This window comes from Prinia subflava, chromosome 1 (assembly GCF_021018805.1).
Source record: "Prinia subflava isolate CZ2003 ecotype Zambia chromosome 1, Cam_Psub_1.2, whole genome shotgun sequence".
Lineage (NCBI taxonomy): Eukaryota > Metazoa > Chordata > Aves > Passeriformes > Cisticolidae > Prinia > Prinia subflava.
The window spans coordinates 144749341-144774694 of NC_086247.1; the positions used below are offsets into that span (position 1 = coordinate 144749341).

A 25354-nucleotide genomic window follows, 5' to 3' on the forward strand; every position below is an offset into this window, starting at 1 on the left:
TCAGTTACAGTTGCATGGAGTCAATGCCACGGACTGGGAGGGAACTTAGAGAGAATCATTTCCTTCTTCCAGCAGGTTCTCACTTCCCTGTCACACAGCCAACGTGAGCTGATGAAAGGGCAGCTTTCCAGCATCTTGACACCTGGCTTTCAGTGATTTTCAAACAGGGAGCTGGAATATTTCTTTTTATCAGCTGAGATATCTTCAGGGTTGGTGGATGAAATGAAAGACTCTTTGCCTTAGAAATTTGGAAACTTTGTACAATGTGTGATGCTTTTGCCAATATTTAGTGGCTGCCATGTAATCCATCTCTCCTGTTAAGATCCAAAATATCCTGCTGCTGTTGCATTAAGACAACTATTTAACAAAGCATACAGGAATTAGAGAAAAAGAAGTGGTGTGTGCGCTAAGCATTTTTATAAGCTTTACAAATCACTTTGTGCAGACATCAAATGCACAACAAAATTGTAAAAGCAATACATTTATCTTTTATTTAGAATAAAACAATGCATTGCTGTAATAATCACATTTTCTAAAGTCTCATGTGGCCCAAGAAACATTTTCATGCCTACTACAACATAACCATCCCCAGGGATGTTACTGAATAGGGCAAAATTGCCGACAGGTTATTTATCCTTTTTTTTGAGGGGGTGGAGGAGGAATGTGCTTTGCTTAATTTGGAAATAAAATGTAGCAAAGCATCTCATAAACTTTTTGTCCTTCATTTTCCTGGATGTGTGCTGGAGAAGTCATTTTTGCTCATCGTCACCATCTAGGCTGTGGTTGTTTCCTGTTGAACTATTGCCATTTCAATGCCAGTTTTCCATTCTGAAGCAATTAGAAGCCTGACAACCCCAAAAGATGGAGACTTTTTTTTTTTAACTCTGATGACTTCTACCAATAAGCAGAAAGGTTTGATTTGAACCAATCTTTTTTTCCCATTTCACTTTGTATTTTATCAATTAATATTTCCCCAAGATCTCATCTATCATTGCAGTGTCATTTCTATGACAGGCTCGGCCAATTATTTTCTGTTTAATTAACACATTCAGCCTCATTTGGGAGTGAAACAAATGTAGATTTTGCTAAAAAGAGAAGAGATGCTGGTTCTGGCTAGTGAAGGAGGTGCCCTGAAGATAGCTGTGGGTCAAGTCAGGAGAATCACATATCCAGTTTCTCCCCAGAAGAAAAGATTCTTATGAAAGGAGGGAGACTGTGTGGCTGGAGGGTACAAGGTGCTGTGGGGATTAAAACTCTGAAGGAGAGAGACTTTTCTCTGCTGGATCTCCATGGATTCTCTTTATCTGGTCTCTAGGCTTGCCCTGTGCTGACAGCATTTCTCCTCAGGGAAATTCCCCTAACTCTGAGGAATCCACCGTGGGCAAAAAGATGATATAGTTGCAGCTCTGCCACAGAAACATGTCATTAACCTAAGCCACTGACATGCTCTTGAAGAATACTCTTTGCTGTATAATTTAGAGCCCTGCCTAGACTACCCCACACCCTTTTAAACCATTGCTGTTGCACAAGCAGATGGAAAACGAGGACGCTGCAGTGCCTTCCTTGGAAAAGCATTTGGGTTGTGTCGTGTCAGGCATGACAGCAAATCTGGACTGTGCTGCTAGCAGAGCAGCTCCACTCCTTGGAGATGGGCATCCCACTGACACTGAGCAGACTGTTCCACAATTCACTGGCAGCAGGCAAGGAGTTAGAGGACACAGAACGTTTTTTTACCGTATTGCTCAGTTTTTGCATTTTGTTTCTTTTGGAAATTGGGGATATCGTTTAAAAAAAAATCAGAATTATCATTCAGAAAATGAAAGATACATACTTAGGGAACACAAATATGCAGTACGTAGCACTGCCTGAAGTTATGCCAAGATAGTTTCTACATTTTTTTTAGAATCAGATATTTTAAGTCTATATTTGGATTTATAGTTTATATATACTTATTTCAAGAGGTGTCTAATGAGGTACTAAAGCCACATCAAAATGAGCTGATTGCTTTTGGACAGTGTATGCATGACCACTGCAAAATATTCCAATGCAGAATTGAAAGTATGTGACGGGCTTTAAGTAGTGTATTTCACAGAGCTTACAATGAAAATCTTAAAAAGCCATGGACAGGCTTTCCTGTTCACACTGAACTTTTGCATTTAGAGTAACTTCTCCTTTCTTTCCTCAGTGCCTCTGGTGCATTGCATGCGTGTTTATGTTGTGTGTGTTTCTGAAATGGTTTTTAGAATTAGGACTCAGACCCAAACATGTGAATTCTTCAAGGGCAAAGGCAGCATCACTTGTCATTGACTCTGCCAAGCATTTAAGAAGAAGTGACATTTACCAGGGCTTGTTTTGAAGATTTATAAATGCAATATAGATTTGGTAAGAATATCTGCTTCAATAAATGTTGTGCTGTAGCATGTAAGCACGGGCTTTACCACCAGCGGATTCACAAGCCCTGTGTCATCCAAGTAAAAATAAATATTCAATAAACAATTTATTAGGGATGTGAGCTCACTTCTGCTTCATTCCACTTGGAAAGGCTTGAAATCTGGTGCCTACATAGTGTTACTAAAAACACAATGAAATGAAGACAAATTAATTGTGGGACTGTCAGAACTATGTCAGGAAAACTTCCCCTGGCCAACAAAAATGATGCCAAGTGTAGTAGGAGAGGGGATATATCCAGGCTGTATACATGAGGGTGGTTTGTATAATAGCTAGGGATAGCTGAATCCTAAAGCCCTGCTGAGAAGTTTTTCTTTCCTGCACCTGACTTGGGTTTTATGAAAAATGCCTTGCATTCTTCAAGGCTATTTGAAGAGCTTGCACTAAAAGTAAACAGAATTAACAACCATTATGAGCACAATTTGGACTTCCAGACCTGTTGATATGGCATTAGTGTGAATGATAACAGGAATAATAGAAAAATCACTTTCTGCTTCCTATTACTATTATCAATGTAAGGCATAATGAGGAGAGAGTGGGAAAAGGTCTGGTTTAGCTTATTCAGGACAATATTTAGACAAGTTCCCATACAGAAATATCTCCTTGCATCCATTTATCCCACCACTTCTGGCAAAGCCCCACACCATCCAAGGCTACACCAACACTGGGGCAGGACCTGTTCTGGGCAGCACTTCCAGCTAAACTTCTGCACTGATGGAGGTGAAGGTTTTTGGAGCGTGCTTGTCCACACAGCAGAACCTGCTCAGCCTCTAGGAGAGCCATGGGAAGTAAATTCTGTGCCAGGTACTGCTGGGAGAGCCCCGGGTGCCCTCTGAGTGTGCAGGAGAGGAGCTCTAGAACAGGGACACCTGGGGAGTGCATCGTGCCTTGCAGGGGTGGTGCCTGCACAGCTGTGATCTACTATGGTTACACAATCTTATTTAGCCTCAGTTGTAATGGGGATCACAAAAAACCCCAGCAAAAACCAACCAAAACATTACATCCACAAAGTATATAAACATCAGCTAAACAGATTTTTTTTTTTAACTAAATATACAACAGATCTGAAAAAGAGTTAGTTGTCTTTTTTTTTTCTGACATATCGATGTGAATAGGAATATCTTTGCTATAATCTTGGAAATCTTGACCAATTCTAATGTACTTTCTAGCAAACAGGTTGATCAAAAATTATCTATCTGAGTAACATTGGATATATTTGGCTTCTAAAAATGTCATAGATTTAAGGGCATAGCTTGGTACTGCATAGAGCAAAATGAACCAAACCTGACTCACTGCTAAATATAATGTAAAGTACAAAAGCTTGATCTTATCTGGATGTCAAGACAGACATGTTCAGTTTATATGTTTGAACTTCTGGCATTTGGCTGAGAAGTAATTGAGAGAAGGAAATATTTTCTTTAATGTCATATAATGCATGTAAAGTAAAATCTACAAGTACAGTTCATCTTTATATATAGACATGGAAATAAATGGTAAGAATAGCAAATTAGCAATAAATCATGGAATTTGCAATGCTCTGTGTTTCTCTTTTGTCATAGTAAATGAAACAAGTTAATCCTAGTTTCCTCCTTTCAACAAATAATCCTGAAGTGTAAAATAAACTGATTTTTTCTGTAGGTAAAGTATTTTTTTCCATTTGAAACTGCTAATGCTGCATCAAATTCACTCATTGCTCTTCTCTTTCAGAGATTTGTGCCCTTTGGGGCCATGATAGCAAACATTTTGTAGGTAGATTGCGTTACTGAGCTACAGATTTGGACAACTGAACCACAAGGATTTTGGAGTTAGAAGAGGGCAGGTTTTTTTCAATTTATTCTGATATTTGGAATAGCCATGGAGGAGTGTATAGAGCTCTTGGACACCTCAGCTCTTGGTTACTTTTACAGAGAGTTGCTTATAATTTCTCTACTAAGAAACCTGGTCAGTGACACAGAGAAGTTAATTTAAATAACAAAGTACTTGTAAAAATTGTGTGAGATTCTGGCTTTTGAACTTTATGTCTTTTGTTGTGAATTAGCTTAAACTGCTCTCAGAGCAATCAGATTGATTGCTGCAGGTTTCATCTATCAAGGCTGTTATAACATGGGGGGAGCTCTGCTGTTAATTAAAGCTACATTACATTTTCCAGTATTATTTATATGTCTGTTGGAGTAGTTTATAGATGAATAGAATAATCAATGCTCACTTCTTATTGCATTTTATGCCTCCCCTAAAAAAGAATTAATATTCAGGTTTTGTTTTCTTAACATGGGAGAAAAATGCATGTGACATTTAACCGGGATACCCTGAGGATGTGGAAAATAAAGCACATAACTGTTCCACCACATCAAAAGTATGGTAATAGGTAGCAGTCGATTATCTAGAAATATATCATTCTTTCTTAAAGCTGGGAGCCACTGATCAGAAGACTTATCCTCTGTAACAATACTGAGACCTAAGAGCTACACCACCAGTGGTTTTTTAATGCTCTAACATCATTGCTGCTTCACTTCAGTGTTGCTTTAAAGCAGGTTTGCTGCTTTTTACAGCATTCAGAGCTGCTGATGAGCAAATTTCTATAATAAATGGTGTTTCTGAAAATACATTGAATTCTTTGATATTAGTTACTAGTCCTTAAATAGCAAAAATACGCTGAAGTTAAGAAAAAATCCAAGTACCTGCCACTTAGTTTGTGGCCCATTGCAGTAGCTCCTGGTGAATTCTGGTTTTGCCATTGTTTCTTGTTTATGCCAGCCCAGTTCTACGATATTCAAATACCTTATGAAATGCAGTACAACTTTAACCCCTGAAATTGTGTTTTGTAATTTCTGTGATGCAGACAGAGAAATGAGTCACAGAGATGGTGTTGGATCACAAATGGAAGGGCAGGTCCCAGAGGAGGCATGAGTGTTTCTGGTCCCCAGTCCTGGGGCTCCCCACCCTGTGGCTCAACCTGCCGGTCCAGGTTACACCTCAAACCATGATTTGTGCCTAGAGAAAATTCTGAGTTCACAGTGAGCACACTGGGAATAGCAGGTCTGTGCAATTAGTGTTAGACCTTAGTGGCATGAAATTAGCGGAGCTCTTATTTTAGAATATTTGGATTTTAGTTGAGCATAGAACTCACAAAGATCAAATTTCTCCCAGGACTGACAGGAATTTTATGTCCCCTCTGTATGTTTTATTTCAGTGTTACGTCACTGTTTCTTTTTTGAAGGCATTCTGTTAATGTCAGAGTTTCCAGTAAATTACATCTAAACCCAGCTGCTCTTTAGGGCTATGAGCAAAACACTGATGGAGCTTTTTGAATGAAGGGATGTGTTATGAATAGAAGCCAACAGAAAGTGTCCTCATAAAGACTCTGATTTTAGGGGTTTTAAGTTCATATCTGATGAGCTTGTTCCAGGTCTTCTGATGCAAATATTTTAATCATTGACAGTGTTTTTCAAAAACTAATTCAGAGATTAAAACCCCCTTTTTTTAGTAGCATTGTGGTAAAACTGAGTCACAGCTTTATCATAGCACATTTTAAGTGTTCAGAAAGATTAACCTCAGAAAGCAGTAAAGAAACAACAGTGTGTGCAGCTGACAAAGCATCCATGTGAACCCATGAATCAGCACTATAGGAATGATCTAAAAAGGTTATTAAAGCTTACTGAGGTATTAACTGCATGAAAAAAGGGAGGGAAAATGAATACCACGTTCAAAATCATGTCAGTCAGAGATTGTCTCATGAAATCCTTTTCATTCTTGGCTAAAATAAGTTAAGTGATAGAAATTTGATCCATGGGCATCAGCGTAATACATGGGCAGACACTGTACCTTGGCTTACAAGTGGTACTGCAATTTTTTAATTGGAATTGAGTCATAAATCAGAGCTCCAAGATGCAAAAACTAAAAAGGCTTTAATTAAAAACTTATCTGTCATTCAATGTAAGTAATTGCACCCTCCATTGCAGCTGGTAAGAGGGTCAATACCCCAAAATTTTGTGTGCACAAGAAAATAAAAAAGGAGATAATTCAAGTACTCCTCCGGCTGAAAATGCCTTTCAGGTTTGCACAAATTCAGTGTGTGTGTTTTCTCTACACAGGGTGAATTTAAAATGAAACCTGAGGAGCTCTAATCAGATTTTGGGGAACAGCATGACCTCCAGATTTTTCATCTTTGCTGCAGGCAAACTGACTTGGCTAATGCAGTTCCCTGGAAAAGTCTCAGCTCTCAGCCACCAAGATCCTTACAAGGTTCCTAAGGGAACCCTCTCTTCTGCAGCTGCTGGGCTTTTATTAATAATAATAGAAACAATAACAATTATTGTTATGGTTATTGCTGTAGAATGAGGCTCTGCAAATGCATGCAATATATGGTCTCTCCCAGGAGGGATTTACAGTCTCAGAGAAACATCTTAAAAGTGGGAAATGGAAGATATGGTTCTGCACAAACTGTGTGTAGAGTTTCTTCCAGTCCTTTAGATTAAACAAATTACCTTTTACATGCTTTAATTTGTATTTGTATAATGCAGCACAGAGTGTGGTGAGTGGCAGACCCAAGGCCCTTCCTAGGGCAAATGTTTCAGGAAAATCGAGTTTCCTGCTGGGATAGGCTGGGAGTGTCCTGGAGGAGCCTTTGCCCTGGCTCACTGTAACCCTCCCTGCACGCTGCTGGTGCTTTGGTCAGAGGGAATTCTGTCCAGAAGCAAAGGTGGAGGTGCCCTCACTGTCCAGCCCAGGCTGGGAATTGGCTGTGCATGTGCAGCTGAGAGCTCTGCTCTGACAGCTGAAAATTGATTTTCCACAAACATCAATGAGAGTCCAACAGTTACATAAAACAGGGGAGAACCACTATGTGGAGCTGAAAGAACAGTTCTGCTCATAAGCATTTAAAAATACATGAAGAACTGTAGGTCTGAGAGGAATTTGCCAGAGTAAGTGTAACCTGTATATCCTCCTTATTTTCTGTACTGATTTAAGTGCTGGCACATTTTCAACCAATTCTACCTTGTTACAGGTGATGTTTTAATTTCCAGACTGAAGACACTTCAAAGTCCTTTCCCAGGAACTATATTTTTTGTGGCAGTAAGGCTGTCATCTTACTGATTGCATGAAATGAATTGGATAAAATAAAATGAGAAGGAAAACCTGCTGATTTTAAATGCATTGATAACTTCTGTTTGGACAAAATCTCCATTCTTAGCATTGTGCAGTCTAGCATTACAACCAATTTCTGCATACTTAAAGAGATCCCGAGTTAAAAACTTTGAGTTTAAATGGAAGTGTAAAGTGGTGTAAGACATCTTGGAACAGAATAATAAAATAGAAAGAGAAGGGAACAGAAAAATGAAAGTAATCTTGACAGAAAAAGATCATCATTTCTTGTTATAAAAGGAGACTGCAGAGGATTAATGTATTAAAGAGCTGTTTTGCAGCATGGAACTAACATCAGACCTTTTTGGGTTAAATTTGGAATAGTTACATGCATCTTGGTGTGATTGCCAGCTACTGCATTTGGGTTCAAAGCTCGGTGAAACAAGAAAAGTAGTCCCATCTTTATTTTAGTGTCACTATTTTGAGTGCATGTGAATATTTCCTCTTGTTCATGAAAGCTCCTTGGGCTGGCAGGAGGAGGAGACAGAGGAGATGCATGTGCATAGTCCAGGGACAGAAGGAGATGGAGGAGTAGGAAGTGCACCTTTACTCACCATGTATTGGAGTTGAATTTTTTAAAATAAATATATCACAGCCTAGGCAGGGCAGAAAGATAATCCAGTTAAAGATGGGATTGGGCATGAGTTAAATTCAAGTTGAACATTAATTTAAATTTGTAACGATGCAAGACAACCTCTCTTCCTTAAAAGCATTTCTGTGAATGGAATGGTACAGTTTTGGGTAGAGGGTCAACAGTTTGTGGGAAGGTTTATATGACATGGGATTCATCTCAAGGATTTGGGAAGCATGTATCCATTCTGCTGTAGTCTTTGGAAAGTAACCTACTCTATGTGGAAGACTGGAGATATATTTTGCATTATCATATTATTTTATTGCTATCAGCTCCAGTGGCAGAAAAGTCTTATGAAACACTTAGAAACTTTCTCTTGTAGAAACCCAATTATTTGTAGCTCTCTGCAAGAGCTGAAATAAAGGTAAGGAAACATTACATAGCGAGTCCTGTGAGAGCGTTTTATAATCTCCTTGGCAAATGAAGCACTCATTTGGCTTTTTCAAATAATAGAAAAATTTCAAAAACTGAAGAGAAAAGCCTTCCCTCTACCTTCTGGGATAGTTACTTAGAGTAAATTAAAATCAGAACTGTAAGCAGATCATGGTTGTAATTTAATTCTGTGGAGATTATCACTTTTATGTATAATAAAACAATATATGAAAAATTGAAGCCGTAATCCTTAGGCAGCCCTTTCATCTGTTCAATAAAACAGAAGCGCTTTGCCTGTGAGTGCTGCATGCAGCAAATGAAATTCTTCCACATGAGAAAGGTCTCACTAGAAACTCCAAAAGAAGGCAAAAAAATCACCAATGCAAACCTGATACCTGGCAGTAGAAAAGGGAATAAAACAAAAAAAGCTCCAGAGGACTTTCAGGAGATGACCACAGCTCCAGTTGAAATGGATTGGACAAGAATGGTGATAACTGCTTATAACCCTGAGTCAGTTCTTCAAATAAATTCTGAACCAGATTTTCTGGTCATCTAGGAGGCAAACAGAAAGTTAGGCCAGAGCAAAAAATTCAATTAAAGTTTTTGCAGAAGTGTAATACAAAGTGTTTTGGCAGAATTTCTTCCAGTTTTGTAGAAAATGTCTTGGTCAAAATTTTCACTAAAAAATAATATTTCAGTACAAAGAAATAGGGAAATTAAAAGGTTGTGATTTAAGAACGGGTTTTAACTTCTCTATTTCTATTTTTGCCATTAACTTGTAATTTCAAGTTGTATTGCAAAATTGCTTTTCGATGAAGTTTTATTTTAAGGGAAAACACCATGACTTTATCTTTTGCCTGCAATCTCAGGTAGGAAATACTGCAACAGCAACTGAAAGGTTTAATTTTGTTGTACACAGCCACCTCAGCATTAAAGATGCAATTGTGATTTAGCGGGAGCTGAAATATGTGAACATTACTGGGTCTGTCCTTGAGCCCTGAGAAGGGAGGTCTGGAATGAGAACAGGAGCAGCTCCTCTGGAGAACGTGGAAAGGCTGCCTGCAGAAAGGCACGTCTGCACCTTACACTGACCTGTCTGTTGTGAAAACAGCAAAGAAAGAAAATCACTCCCCATTCTGCAGGCATTCTGACAGCTAAAATAGGCATTAACAATTTGCAACACATGGCATGGGGGATGAAAGTCTCTGAGCTCTACAGATGAGAGTTTCCTGGCTGAAATGAAGTAGCTGTTGGAGGTAGCTCAGAGAAAAAAAAATTTTAATCTACCATATAGGGACAAAATGCCTAACATTACCAAAAACTGGAGAAAAAATATTGTCACAACTCAGAAACAATGCCTATCCTGGCTTTAATTCTGAATAATTCAGAGGGGTTTGGGCCTTTATAACGGGACTTTTCCTGACAAAAAAGGATCAAATTTTAGTATATAGGTTTCTGCAAATTTAGAATATCTGAATTTTCAATGAACTTGGTATGTAAAAATAATTTTGTTGATAATATATTGATGCAGAACTGAATTTCTGAATTTCTGAATATCTGAATTTTCAATGAACTTGGTATGTAAAAATAATTTTGTTGATAATATATTGATGCAGAACTAATAATTTTAGATTTTGATTGGCACAAGTGCTGGAAAAGTCAGACAAAGGTTCTGCTGGACATTCCTGCAGAGCCCTGTTCAGCCTCAGCCATGCTGGTCAGGAACAGCAGCAGGAAGATTTGCACAGCCAAATCTCTGGGCAGTAAGAACTGTTGTGCCTTTAAAGGACTTAAATTGAGCTCTTCTCATTTACACCAGAACTCCTCCAAACTTCTAAAAAGCTTTACTTTTCTTGTTTAGGCCTTCAGAGGGAGGGAAATTCATTTGTATGGGTAAGTCTGAACTAGAATAAGTTTAGACAGAGAAGTAGCAGATCAATGTCTTCAAAAGCTGCTGTTATAATTTACATGCATTGAAGTTGTGGTCAGGTATATTTGGAGAGACATCAAGTTTCTCTAAGATGGAAAATGGAGTCAAAACCACACAGAAGAATGCAATTGCTTAGAAAAACTCATCAGCTGGGAGAAGGAAATACATATTTGAATCTTGAGTATTTTTCAATAACTCTCTGCAATTGCTATAGCAGCAAAGGTAATTAAGCAGGTTAAGTGACATTTTATGTTGGATTTGAGAACAACTTTTATTTTAATTCTGTAGACAGAAGTTAACATCTTCACTACTGCGAATCTCTGAAACGGCTTTCTTCACTATTTAAACTGCTTGCTTTTGATTTGATTTCAGCTAATAGTTTTTAGAAGAGTACTCTCTGTTGACATACCCATTTGCTAAGTGTTGAATATAATGGGGGCATAAACACTTTTTTTATTTTTGTAGTTGTGGGTAATAATAATAATAATAATAATAATAATAATAATAATAGACTGTGATGTGCAAATAGAAGACGTGGGGAGATATCTGATGATATGAAAGACTGTGTCATATCCAGATGACCTCCATTAGATTTGACCTTCCAGTTGGGTTTGATAAAGGTATTAATGTCTTGTCTTCACTGTCTTTATACTGGCATTCCCTTTTTGCATACATTTGGGTTATGGAGTTCCAATTAAATTTAAAAAAATTTAAACATTGAGCTGGCACCAATGAAAAGTTCTGCTTCTGCAGGGAGAACTTGTACGGATGGCTGTCTTTGGTGGGGTCTCACTGCCACCACTGACCTTCAACTGAGAGCAGTCCTGTGTCTGCTGCTGCTGTCACGGTGTTTGCGTCACTTCGGTGTCCCTTCTCTCCCCTTGCCATTGTCCCTCTGTGGGAATCCGGGCTGGGAGAGCCCCGGGGGGGATGGATAATCAGGGGCTGGGGTCCCCCACGCCGCTCCCCGTCAGTGACATGGAAGTAATGCGTGCCCAGGAGCTCCGCTGTGATCCTGCTCAGCCGCCGGACACAAATCGCAATAATTGTGACCCGCGGACAAAGGGGACAGGAAATCGCCACACGGCGTCGTATGCTCCTGCTCAGCCCCAGTTCTGATTGCAGCTGTCAGCAGGGCATTGTGGCTCTCGAATGTGCTGTTTTATTCCGCTCAGTGTGTGGGAGATATTTTTTTGAAACTGAAACAATGCTGGAAGATGATTGGCGTGAGGTTGACTTTAGGCAAGCTGCAGCTCCTGAGATCGTTGCATAAGAGACAACAATATTAAATTACTGACAAGGGGATTTTTGAATTAGTTAAAATTTGTGTTTCTCATCCATGTCTTGTTCTAACACTGAAGTGAGTTAGAAGTGCTGGAGACACAGCTGAGAGGGCACATTCCCTTAACTCTGGTTCTTTCTAGCTCTATAGCAAGAATTCTGGTTTTCTTTCATCTATTTACTCTTTCTTAGTGCCATAGTTACATTTTTTACAGTATTAAGGATGATAGTGCATCTTCACTGGTTTGAAATGCATTAGGAAAAGATGTTAAAATAATGAGTTGGAGAAAAAATACATTGAAGATAACAACAGACATACCATTCTCTTCACCAGTGAGAACAGACATCACAGCTTTCATATGCTTTTTTACTGAAAACATTGGGGTTTGTAGACACAAAACTGTATTTCTCAAGGTTCAAAGAGACTAATTTCTCATCTGCATGCAGGTACCATGGATGAACTCGTCTTGCTTTAATTTGAAAAAACCTATTCAGAATAATTGAATGTATTTTTCTTCAAAGTTTATGTTATTTATTGTGTATTCTTTAGCCTTTAATAGGGTTGATATTGGTGTAGAGCTGGAGAGTAAAACTGTAGTAATTTTGGACTCATAGTTCATAAATTAGTAGTTTTAAGGCCATGCTAATGATTTTACTATAGATGTATTTTAGCTGAACTTTTTGTTGCACATTCTCCTAAAGCTGAAAGTTATCTTAGTTTTTTCTCTTTCATGAGATTATAAAACAAACAGAAATGTGTAGTGCTAGAGAACAGAGAAGTAAGTTGAACATATATAAATACATATATGTAAATAAATGGGTATGAAATATATCTCAACTTTGTTTTAAAAATCATTTTAATTACACTACATCAAAGTAATCATAGGTGCATGGTGACTCATTTTTGTGTGTTCACATTAAAACATGTTCTGAGCAGCCTTAGACTTAGATTTTTGAAACTATTTGAATCCATCTTCTTACATGGCATCTTTGAAAAGGTGATATTTGCATTTGAAAAGGATGAATCAGAAATAAAACCAGATTAAATAGAGACAGATATTCTTTCACCTCCTAAGTGTCTGGAGTCATTTACTGTAGCCATTAACATCTAATATGGCTTCAGGTGAAGTGTTTCCTCAATAAACTTGAGTAACATTTTTATTTAAGGAAAGGAGAAAGAAGGATCACAAGTGGAATGTTAGAAAGCTTTTTTAGTTCGTTAAAGCCTTCATGCATACTTACATTGGTACAGATTTTTATTATTATTATTTTCACTAATGAAAAAAAAGTTTGAGATGCAGTCCACCTAAATCTTGCCCAAATGGGGCCTTTCTTTCCCTCTCCCCCAAATCTTGTCTAAATCAAGACAACAGCATAGTTTTAACGCTCCTAGCCCTGTCTAAATGTATACTGAACTTAAATAAGTACCTCCTCTCTAGGATGAAAATTCGATAAATATTAAAGTAATTTCTACTTCTGCATGCTCAGAATTGTCTCCTTTGGCATGACAGAGAAATGTCCTATTTAGGCTTCTTTTTTAATTCTAGAATTTAGTAAACAGATAAATAATTCTGCTTCAATACAGTGGAAAAGCTGAAGAGCCCAGTGGACAAAGCACCTATCCAGGCAGTGAAGTGGCCAAGTTCTGAGTTCTGCTGAGCCTGAGGATGCTTTATCTTCATCCTAAGGGTCTGCCTACACCAAAACACCTCATGTTGACTCCAGATAGTGATGAAGTTTATCATTTTTATATAAAATAGGGACTGAACCAGAAATCCTGCTTCTGAGTTCAAGCAACTTCCCTTCCTGGCTCTAACAACAAGATCCGACTGCCTGCATCTGGTGCTAGAGAGGATTTTTCTTTAGGTGGTTTCTTACAGGAAGATATTATCAGGACAACCATATCTGGAACTTGTGTCAATATTCGTTGAGAGATTTTTGGTGTTTGGCTAACAGCAAGGGCATAACAGCAGAAATTCTCTTCAGTTGTGTGATATTTAGTTATTAGATATTTACACATAATTGCATTGGCAAATTCTATGATCTGAAGTGTTGCTGTAACGTAAAAATCTACAAATCAGGTAACAATTATGTTTGGGATTATATCATTATTTCAAGTACAATTACCATGAGATTGGAAGTGCATGTACTTAACCAGCAGCCACTGTAATTTGCCTACATAATTGTGCTCCTCCCTTGCTGAAAAGTTCTCTGTCCCAACATTTAAATATAACTTAAATTGACCTCCACGTGTGTTACACTAAAACTTGGAGTTCTAGCTCCTCTGTTCTAAACCTTCATGTTTCATGGGGAAAATAGAGAGGGGCAGTGTGCTGTGCATGAAGCAACCTTTCAACACTCACCAGCTAGTGGGATAATTTCCACAGCTGTCCAAAATAACCCTTTTTTATCTATTAAAATTGGTTTGCAACTAGCTAAGATTCTGCTAAGACCAAAGGCTTTTAAAATGTCCTCACATGATTTACTGTCTCTCTTCAATTGCAAGGAAGTTTCACTAGCAAAATTTCATTAACAGAATTTCATACAGAAGACAAGAATCTGTCTTGATTTTTTCTTTTTTCTTTTTTCTTTTTTCTTTTTTCTTTTTTCTTTTTTCTTTTTTCTTTTTTTTTCTTTTTTCTTTTTTCTTTTTTCTTTTTTCTTTTTTCTTTTTTCTTTTTTCTTTTTTCTTTTTTCTTTTTTCTTTTTTCTTTTTTCTTTTTTCTTTTTTCTTTTTCTTTTTTTTTCTTTTTTCTTTTTTCTTTTTTCTTTTTTCTTTTTTCTTTTTTCTTTTTTCTTTTTTCTTTTTCTTTTTTCTTTTTTCTTTTTTCTTTTTTCTTTTTTCTTTTTTCTTTTTTCTTTTTTCTTTTTTCTTTTTTCCTTTTTCTTTTTTTTTCTTTTTTCTTTTTTCTTTTTTCTTTTTTCTTTTTTCTTTTTCTTTTTTCTTTTTTCTCTTTTCTTTTTTCTTTTTTCTCTTTTCTTTTTTCTTTTTTTTCTTTTTTCTTTTTTCTTTTTTCTTTTTTCTTTTTTCTTTTTTCTTTTTTCTTTTTCCTTTTTCTTTTTTTTTCTTTTTTCTTTTTTCTTTTTTCTTTTTTCTTTTTTCTTTTTTCTTTTTTCTTTTTTCTTTTTTCTTTTTTCTTTTTTCTTTTTTCTTTTTCTTTTTTCCTTTTTTTCCTTTTTTCTTTTTTTAATGTTGCTTATGTAGGACACATTTTTGCCAAACTTCCAAGTTATTAAATAGTGACTCTTTTTCATTCTGTGTCTGTTTGTTTCATTGTTTATCAGGTTTTACCTGGCAGGACGATTACACACAACATGTTATTGGTCAGGAGCTCTCAACCATTCACAAAATCCACAGCAGACGCCCGGACGTATTTGCACCTGAAGGATCTGACACAGCAAGGTAAGTCCTCTGTAGTGTGTTTGCTTGGGTTTTGGAAAGGTTTGCAAATGATAAGAAAGAAGTTAGCCCAGAAACAGAATTTTAAAAATCACAAAAGCCACTATCTATGTGATAAAGCTGTCCACCAGTGTCCAGGGGACAGAATGAATTAAAACCCTGGACCTTGTTCTTCTGTTTATCATCAAGTTAAGGAAATACATTTTCTATTGTTAATTAAGGAGTTAGAATTCAGAATATCAGGCCTTTCATTCAGTTTGTGCACTGTCTAGTGTCAGTTCAGCCACCCCTACCTATGACTGCTTAAAAGGACAAGCTTATAGTAGCTCAACTACAGGAGATATTTTATTCTGGACTAAGCGCTGAATGACATTCTAAGTGACTAATTATATTTTCAAAGCCAAATTCTTCCAAAACATACCTATAATTGATTTGAAGTCCATAGATTCCTTGTGGAAGAGATTCCTGCAAGTTCCCATGACAGAAAATAATGTTGGGACATGGCTTGAAAGGTATTGAGGGGTGACTTAGCAGTAAGCAGGAGATGCATCAGTAATTCTGTAGACTGACATGGTTGTAGAATCTTCAACTGTATCATCTTCATTACAGTTACAGACATAAAGAGACTCTTTTACCTGGTCTGTTCTCTCCTACAGGTTTTAAGTGCAACACAACCACAAACCTCAGAACAAAATTTTGGGAACATTTAAAAATAACAAATTTTGCTTTCTCCCACATGATTTTAAGAAATACATTCTCAAAAAGTTGTGAAATTAAAAGAAAGGGCTTTTTGTTAAAAAAATCTTTCATCGTAGTGGGATAAATTTGAGCTTCTAGCCTTGATGGGCAAAATACTGAATGCTGGAATTCAGATCTTCATGTACTGCAATGTGTGGTTTGCATATACTGCAGAACCATTTCTTTTCTAGATTTTTTTTCTGTGAATAAAATGCTGTGTAATTGATACTTCCCAATGTCTTCAACTGTGTTTGCCTCACTTTGTTTTGATTTAATTCGGAGACTTTGACCCTGTATTTCACAGGTTTGCTGATTCAAAAGCATTTCTTGAAATCATAGCACCATTTCAGAAGTGCAGTAAGGTAGAAACCTTCTAAAGAAGATAGTGATCTAAAGATTACCATGAAGGTGATAACAACATGTGGTTGAGTCCATAAACATGTTTTCACTGTTTAAATACACAAAATGTCAGTATTGAATGGATTACTCTCATAGATGGTATCAGAAATGATTTTCAATATCTTCTGGGGATTTTTTTTTTAAAGAGTACCTAAAACTTTTATTCATGAGAGTAAGACAAAATAGGCCAGATTTCCACGTTATCAAGGCCATATTCGTAGTGTTCCAGATTCATACTTACATAAAAATAAAAAATATAAGAAGATAACAAAAATTATTTAAGGTTTAGATTGAAAACAAATACTCCCTTTTAGGAATTCCTGGTTTTAACAAGTTGAGATGTTTTAAAATTTTTAACTATGTGTTTGAAAAAACTGCAACATTTTGTATATTGATACTTCAGAAACATCAGCATTTCAAATGTGTTCACGTAAAGCAGTTCCTATGGTGGATAGATTTTCTGTAGTCACCAAGCTGTGCTTCTGAAAGCATTATCTTATGTGCCAACAGTTTAAAGCATTAATTGATTTTTCTGGTTGTCCATTTGCAATGTGTTTTGTAGGTCAGAGAACAGTAGGAAACCTGGTGTCTTGTAGATTCTGATCAAGTGTGTTATATGTTCAGTGTGCTCAGTGTGCTTGCTAAAATCTTATCAGATAATAATTAAATAATTTAAAAAGCAACTTAGAGTAGGTATCTAATTATCAAAGAAACATTATGGCAGGAAGACCTTTTATTAAGGGTAACGTGTGTAATAAGACAATATGAAGTCATACTAATGAGTCATTAATCCCCACAGAGCTGGTGAGAGCAAGAAAATAGACTCAGACACTTGAAAGGTAAATTGACTTAGGCTAAATTAGTGCATATGAAATCTGATGAAACAGAAGACATGGATTTCATCTCCAAAAAAAAAAAAAATACTGAAACTGGGAGTTTGATTTTGAGATGAAAGTTCTTTCTTTTTTGGCTAACTGGAGTGTACGTGGTATTTCCTGGGTCCTTATTAAATTTCAAAAGGCCTTCTCTTGAAAGAGGAGTCAAGATAAAGGAAAAAAGTCCATTCTGCACAGAAGAAATAAATGTCAGTTGTGTTCATTGGTGCAATTAGGCAAAACCACAAATGTTTCCAGCAAACTTCAATGTATGAAATGGGGTATAGTATTTTTTCTATAATAAAACCATCATTAAGTCAGTGATAAGATACTCTCAGCATTTAAAAGAGAGAAATTTATTCTAAAATGTGTGGCGTCTATTAATTGGGAACATTCCAGAAATAGCAGAAGTGCAGTGATTTAGATATTTCCACAAAAAAAGCTTCTGAAATGCTTTGTATTGTAGTAAATACATAATTATTTCTCTAGATAAATAAGTATATGTAGTATTGTCTCTATACTCTTAAGTACATTGTATGAAAAGTCATTTTTTCAGAGAAAATTAAAACTGAAAATACTTCCAAATAAGTGCACAAAAAGAACTCATCTGACTGTCATTTCTCCTACTCACCAAGTGCTTTTATGTATTTGTCTTTCATCCATTTTCCAGCATGACTTTGTCATATTTAAAAGAAATATTTTAATTTAGTTGCAATAATTGGTCAGTTAATGCATTTTCATTCCTGAGTTAACAAGGTGATATAGTGTTGAACTACAAAAATTTTTAAAAATCTTTCAGATGTACTCATAGTATCTTATTAAAGTTGTCATCAAATGAAATGCAAAGCTTTGTAGTAACTTACATTTTAATTGTTTAAATGTTTATAGCATAAAATATTGCATCTAATATGGAATGTAAATATGAGTACAATTATTGTCTCCATATGAAAAATGATAAATATTAAATCCCGGAATTCTGCCACCAGTGACAGTGACTATATATTGTAAATAATGGTTTGGAAAAACCAACCTAAGTATTGTCCTTTGTGCATGCAGCTCCCATTAGCTCCAGTGGAAATCCTTGGGGCGGAATTTGTTTTTTTTTCCTTTTCCCTTCCTTTTAAAATTAGTGAAGAGAGCAGAAGATAGGTGTTGGAATTAATCAGTGAATGAAAGATGAGTGTTAGCAACCAAGATCCTTCCTATGAGGAGAGCCTGTTTGGATTAGTTCATCTCTACTGAAGCAGAAAGCGCCGTGCCCAGGTTTTGCTAAAACTGCAGAATGGTTTTGGTCTGGCTTTAAGTTAAAAAGAGGGTGGATAATGTTACCTGCATGTCCATGCTCCATCAGAAGGCAGAATTTAGAGCTCTGGAATAAGGAAAAGGCAAAGAGCATGAGGAGGAAGCAGGACTGATGGTAAATTCTGTCAGGTTTGCTCTAGTGCTCTGTGCAGTAACCCTTCTTTTTCCTGGAGTTTGTGTCCCTGATGGGAACCTGCTGTTATACACTGGGGAGGAATGGAGGATTTTTCTGTTTCAAAGTGAGCAAACCTGTGAGCACTGTTGGTTGAAATGCCACCACAGTAAATTAGATTATTAATTACATCTATTAGTTTTAAATTAGTAGGGACACACATTTCGTACAACTGTGAGCATGGAAGGAAGTCTGTTAATTTTTGATTAAAGTAATATAATTAAACCCCAGCTTTGGAAAATGATATCGTGGTGCTCTCTCAGGCTGTGCCTCTACATTAGTGCCAAGATGTGGGCTGGTAGGATAAAATTTTATTTACAGTGGCACAGAGATGCTGAAAGTCAAAATCATTCACTGAGCTGTAAAGCTCTTCCACCTGGAATTCTTCTTCACTGGAGAAGAGTGTGGGTCTGTGAGCAGCAAATGGTGACACCCAAAGGTGATTCCCTCAAGCAGCTTCACTCTCAGGGAAGGAGGAGGGCTGGGAACTTTCTCTCTGCTTTCTTGCACAAGGAATGAAATAGTTACCGATGCTGACATTTAAATTATCACCACCATTTACGTGTTGTTGAGATAGATGGGGACAGCTGGTAATAATTCAGGTTCATTGCACACAGCACTCTGAATCCCATATAAACACCTCCACACTGCCATCATTTAATCGCATTTCTAGCTTTTCTTTGCAAATGTCACCGAAATCTGTCTAAACCACTGAGGAAACACCACTATTCTGTGAATCCCAGGCATGTGAGAAGATCAGAAGAGATACTTGTTCCATCTCATTATTCCCTTTTCAAGCCTTTCACTGGAGTTTACTTGCTCCATTATTTCAGCATATGCAGAATATATTTCTTCTATTCTTTACATTGGTGCAGGGCCAAATTAGTATTGAATCTCATCGTCATCCATAACATTTTAAATCTTAGAACCATCCCATATTTCTTTGGGGTGCAGTTTAATCATGTGCATTTTCTTTTTACAAGCATTTTCTTTTCTTTTGAATACAGCTTTGCCTTGATGTGGCATTTTATTTGATTTGCTCTACAATCATTAACTTTGATTCATGAAATAAATTGTTAATAGTGCAAGATTTTTTGACTGATTTTGCTGAAACATTGAATTTTCTATACTTTTGTGAAGCTTTTGAGTGATTTTCTGTTATGTATTGAACTACAGTGGCTTGCAGTGCCTTTTTAGTTGGCCACTTTGTACACTGGACAGGCTGGTAACTTTCTTTTCCTTGCTTTTGCTGTACAGGACTTTGGGACAGAATGAACACAACGAAAGAAATTACGATGTGGAAAATGATGTGAACTTGGCCAAGTCTCTTCAGCAATACCTTAAATATTTCAGAGTTCTCTCCCAGTCTGCATCTAAAAATTTGTATCCAAGGAAGAAAAGTGACAAAACTTCTGTCAAGGTAGTATTTTTAATGTGGTTCTTACCTCCTGTGATTTTGGCTTCCTTTTTCTTTGAATTCTCATTTTTGAAATTTCCCCTCTGTCTGAAGACCAGACATTGTTTTTTACTGCCTCCTCCAATTGGTTATCATAATGCACTAAGTTTTCTCAAAAATTATCACCTTCAGCATTGTAAATCTGGAGTATTTTACCTTAACTAGGGATGGATTGCATGTGGTGAAGAAGAAAGAGTAACATCTTGACTGGCTGATCTGAAATTCTACATCTGAACTACTCCTCTCCAAAAACCTGGCTGAGCCACCATGGGGATTCTTGCTGGTGTTTATGCTGCTTAGGGTACAAGTCACATAATCTTTAAGCAGATTTTAATAATGGGTCTGATAAATTGTGCCTCAACCTTTCCTACTTCTTATTGATCATAAGCAAAGCCTACTGTGACCAGTTAAGGTTCATATGTACACGTTATAAATGTACAGATAGCTGGGAAGATAAATCACAACCATTAAATCTTGACTATTGACTATGTCAAAAACTACAAATATGCCTATTTGAGAACTAAAGCATTTTTTCCTCTTCCTATTGAAAATCTATCTCACTCCAAGATGCGACTTGCTAAATTTATTTAAATTATAGGATGAAGGGCCTCCATACAACAAGCCCTTATGGCCCTGTATCTTTTCTCAAAGGATATGCACTCTCTGATTTTAAAGAGCTAGGCTTCTGTTACAGCAGTCCTTTACAAGAAATTGTCCGTGCTATTTCAATTCATACGGTATAAATGCAAAATTTACCAAAAAAATGCACTGAAGTTTTGGGAAAAGTATCAGGTGAAGAGATTAAAGTGTCAAAGCCAAGCTGCTTAAGCTTAGTTCAGAGACTAACTCAGAGACACCAAACTGCAACAAAAGCTCCTGGTGACAGCACCAGTTGTAGCAACCATTTAGTCATGGTTGTTATTCTTGTATGAAGCAAAACTTCCCAGTTTCTGAGTGACTTATATCCAACACTTGTGATTTATGGCACAGGTGCTCATCTGGGGCAAGAGGAGCTTTCAGGCAGCATCGAGGCAGCTCTGAGCAGGGATCAGGGACCACCTTGGTGGTGCTTCTCCTCCACTCCCTCCTCATGGGTGCTGGATGCTCTGTTTTGAGTCCCTGGCTTTCAACAAACACTTGCTCCAGAAGTATTTCGGCGGGTCTGGTGTTGTCATGCAAGTTCATAAATAATCCATATGGCTGAGACCTTCTGTGGGGAAGCCTGCTGTGATAACACCACCCACCAACCTTATCGAGCGTTGCCATGGAGATGGGCACTCTGAAGCCTGGGGGAGTGGGAAAAGAGGAGAAAATCTGGAAATGAAGCACGTATAAGAGAAAACTGTACACTTCTATTTACTAAGGAGCCCTTCAAAACAACAGACATTGAGTCAGAGGTGTTACCTGTAATTTAAAATCAACAAAGAAGAAAAAGAAAAGAAAGGAAAAGGAAAAAGGAAAAGAAAAAGGAAATGAAAGGAAAAGGAAAAAGGGAAGGAAAAAGGGAAGGGAAGGGAAGGGAAGGGAAGGGAAGGGAAGGGAAGGGAAGGGAAGGGAAGGGAAGGGAAGGGAAGGGAAGGGAAGGGAAGGGAAGGGAAGGGAAGGGAAGGGAAGGGAAGGGAAGGGAAGGGAAGGGAAGGGAAGGGAAGGGAAGGGAAGGGAAGGAAAAAGGGAAGGAAAAAGGGAAGGAAAAAGGGAAGGAAAGGAGAAAGGAAAGGAAAGGAGAAAGGAAAGGAAAGGAGAAAGGAAAGGAGAAAGGAAAGGAGAAAGGAAAGGAAAGGAAAGGAAAGGAAAGGAAAGGAAAGGAAAGGAAAGGAAAGGAAAGGAAAGGAAAGGAAAGGAAAGGAAAGGAAAGGAAAGGAAAGGAAAGGAAAGGAAAGGAAAGGAAAGGAAAGGAAAGGAAAGGAAAGGAAAGGAAAGGAAAGGAAAGGAAAATTTTAAAAACTGGTGTTCAGCCATGAATTTTAAATGATCCTTGAGATGTTTTCCTATCCTCAGCAAATAAAATGCAACTGCTCTTCTTGAAGAAGCAAGAGGGACATGATATTTTTATCTTGATTCATTATTTTATTAGTGAAATAGCATTTAAACAAGAGAGAAACCAGGATTTTTACTGCTCCAAGAAGCAGAAAAAAACCTCATAAAATTTAACATTTGGAAAAGAGAAGGTGGAAAAGTAACTGAATGAGCTGCCTCTAATATGGTTGTAGCACTTGAAATTGGAGATAGCTACCTTATGCACTTTAATTGCAAGCCTCAACAAAATATTGGTACCTTATTTTTGTTGTTAATATATAGATAAATTACAAACCCACATTAAACAATTGTAGCTAGATCTCATCTTCTAAACTTTCTTATCGTTTTCTGTTTAAAATAAACACAAGACAGAGGTACTTTACCCTACTTAGAACTGCAGCTCTTGGGCTTTGCCCTTCTTAAAAATAATTTTCTTTCAAGTATATATTTATTTATGTGACTTCATTCTTGCTGTTGGGGAGTAGGAGATGTAACACTACTCTGGGTGCTTTGATACCTTACGTGCTGTGAAGAGTAGCTGAATCTTGCAGAAATTTACTGCTTCTTGACAGACTTCCTGCATGGATTCTGCTTCCAAGCCTGACATCAGAGGTCTCTGGCCAAACGTAAAACAAAGAAAGATAAAAGATAAAGAGGTTTTAAAATATTACTTATACTTTGAAAGTGTTCTTTTGTATCTTAACATTATTATATTTTACAAACTTTCAGTCTTCAGTTGCCCTACTGTCTTCCACTTGTATTATCAGAATAAACCTACAGAGCTTCAAAATTACTAAATAGACATCACACATACAGTTATGCAGAAAGGTGTAAAATAAAACATCACAAAACTTAAAGCAGGTAACTCTTTCCCTATTTCCCTTGTTCAAACCACTGTCAGCTTGAGGTTTGATACAACAGTGACAGAAATAATATCTGTAAACTTAAACCATGTGATTGACCAAAATTCCTATGGTGTCTGTCATTTACTGCAAGAGCTTCTTTGGGGGATTTTTGAAGCACTTGAAGTTCATCACTAACTTAGAATTATTTCTCAGTATTTAGGCAGTATCTTCTGCAGGCTGTAATCTATCCAGCTGATAATGACTCTGCCAGGGAATAAATAGAGGCAAATCAGGAGTTTGGGGGGTCTGTTTCCCAAGGGTTACAGCTGTAAAGAACATTTCATTTTAGTTCAGCTGAAAAGAGTTGTTCAGGAAATGGGCACTTGGTGGCATTTGTTAGTTAAGCATTAGCTAGTGGGGTTTGTGTTTGGTTTTCTTGGTCTTCCCCACACTTGGGCTTTAGGAGTTTCATCAGTCTTTGAGATTCCTTTCTACCAAACCTGGATGCAGTACAGAAAATAGCCAGGCACATATTTTAATGAGAACTGGTTTATCTTAGCTGCAGAGGCAAGAAATGCAGAAGCTCCAAATCGTGTATGCATTGCCCTGCCCTTCTCCCCTGCATCAGGAACAAACCCCTCTCATATCAACACACCCAAAGCCCTGAAAAACCCCTGCACTGTTTGCATTCCTACAGAAACTGAGGCTCATGGTTGGCATTTGAAGGATAACACGTAGCTCAGATAACACGTTAAAGCTCAGAGGCTGTAAAGGAGAACTTGCTGGCTTTGCTGGTCTGTGTGCCTGTATTTGAACAGTTACAGGAGATTTCAATTGTGCTGCTTTAATTTGACCAAGAACATTTTTTAATCATCACAGCAAGAGAACTTGTTTGAAACCTGACCCAAATGTAGTTCCTGCTGGACAGGCTGCAGGAATAAGGAAGTGCCATCACAGTTGTGCTGGGGGTGTGTTTCTTGTTGCAGGAACCTCTGTTCTATGGTTTGGGTTTTGTGGCTTGGAGATTCATGGAATTGCTTCTCTCCTTCCCCCTGACTTGGCCTCTGAGGGCTTCAGTGAGGGTTGGTCCTGCCTGCTGCTGAGATCTTTGCCCAGGTGTTATTCAGGCCCTCATGGGTAGGATGGAGGGAAAGAGAAAATTATGTCACATACAATAGGGAATTTCATTAATTTTCTGTTACTGGTTTTTTGTGGTTTAGTTACATTCATTTTCATGATAGACCTCTTATGTAGATATAGTGATTACAGAAATATCCACAACTTAGCTATTCTTATAAATTTTAAAGCAAAGATTTCTGGGGAAAAAAAACCCAGAATCTTTACATCAAAGAAGGGGCTAGTAAAGTTAAAGACCTTTTCAGAATCATGAGGGGGAAAAGAAGCAGGTAAAGTGACTGGTTCATGCCAGAAAGTTGTGGCTCAGCAGTGCAGTGGTCCTGAAAGGGGAGAAGCTGCAAGTAAAAATCATATAAATTGTATCAAATAAAAATTCATATATTTGCTGGCCTAAAAAATCAATAGTTTGAATCTTTGTAATTGATCACCAAAAGAGCTAAAATGTGGGATAATTATTTAAAAGGATTATTACTTTTTTTAGGAAATCTGAGTGTATGAGTGCTCAAAAATGTACTCTGAACTTATCTGCAAATAATAATTACTGTGGTTAACTAGTAAGAAATTACTTAGTCATTGCACATTTTAACCTGCAACTTTAATTCAAAAAAACCCAGCACCCTTATTGATCTAACACTGATTTTAATACAGGACTGAAGAAAGTTCATCAGAATTTTGACAAAAAGTCAAAAAACTTCCTGCAGTGTATACATTTAAACTCTATTTATATAAAGGTAAAATTTAATATTTCATATATAAGGGATATTGTTAAAAATATAATTCAGCTATGCTTGAGCACTTTCATAAAAATATTTCTGAAATAATTGATAAAGGAATGTCTCCTTGAAGCTATGGAATTGCCTATTGGCATACATATGCAATGATATCTGAACATTTCCCAATCATTGGTGTATTCATCTACCTACAGCCATTACAAAGTAGGGAAGAGCTGATGCTCCCACTTCACAGACAGATTAGACGGATTTTCTGAATTATTAATGCAATATTTTTTGGTAAAGCGTAGACTAAAAGCTAAGCCTCAAATCCCAGAAAAGTGTTTCATCTTTCAGATCACTCTCCTCTTCATGGCTCTTTATAGCAGAATAGAAACATTAAACCCTCCTAAAAAAACCTCAGACTAACAAATGAAAAACCCCCCAAAATCCAAAACCAAACCAAAACAACACCAAAACCCAACAAACAAACCCCCATA

The 25354-nt window shown here is 37.1% G+C and overlaps 1 protein-coding gene across 1 annotated transcript in view; it reads left to right on the forward strand.

Moving 5' to 3' along the window:
- The window catches only part of PTPRN2 (protein tyrosine phosphatase receptor type N2), a 633487-nt gene that overhangs the window by 203418 nt on the left and 404715 nt on the right, over positions 1-25354 (forward strand). The window contains exons 4-5 of the mRNA XM_063415765.1: positions 15090-15207; positions 19948-20110. Coding sequence (XP_063271835.1) covers positions 15090-15207; positions 19948-20110 — 281 coding nt within the window. The remainder of the gene's footprint in view (positions 1-15089; positions 15208-19947; positions 20111-25354) is intronic.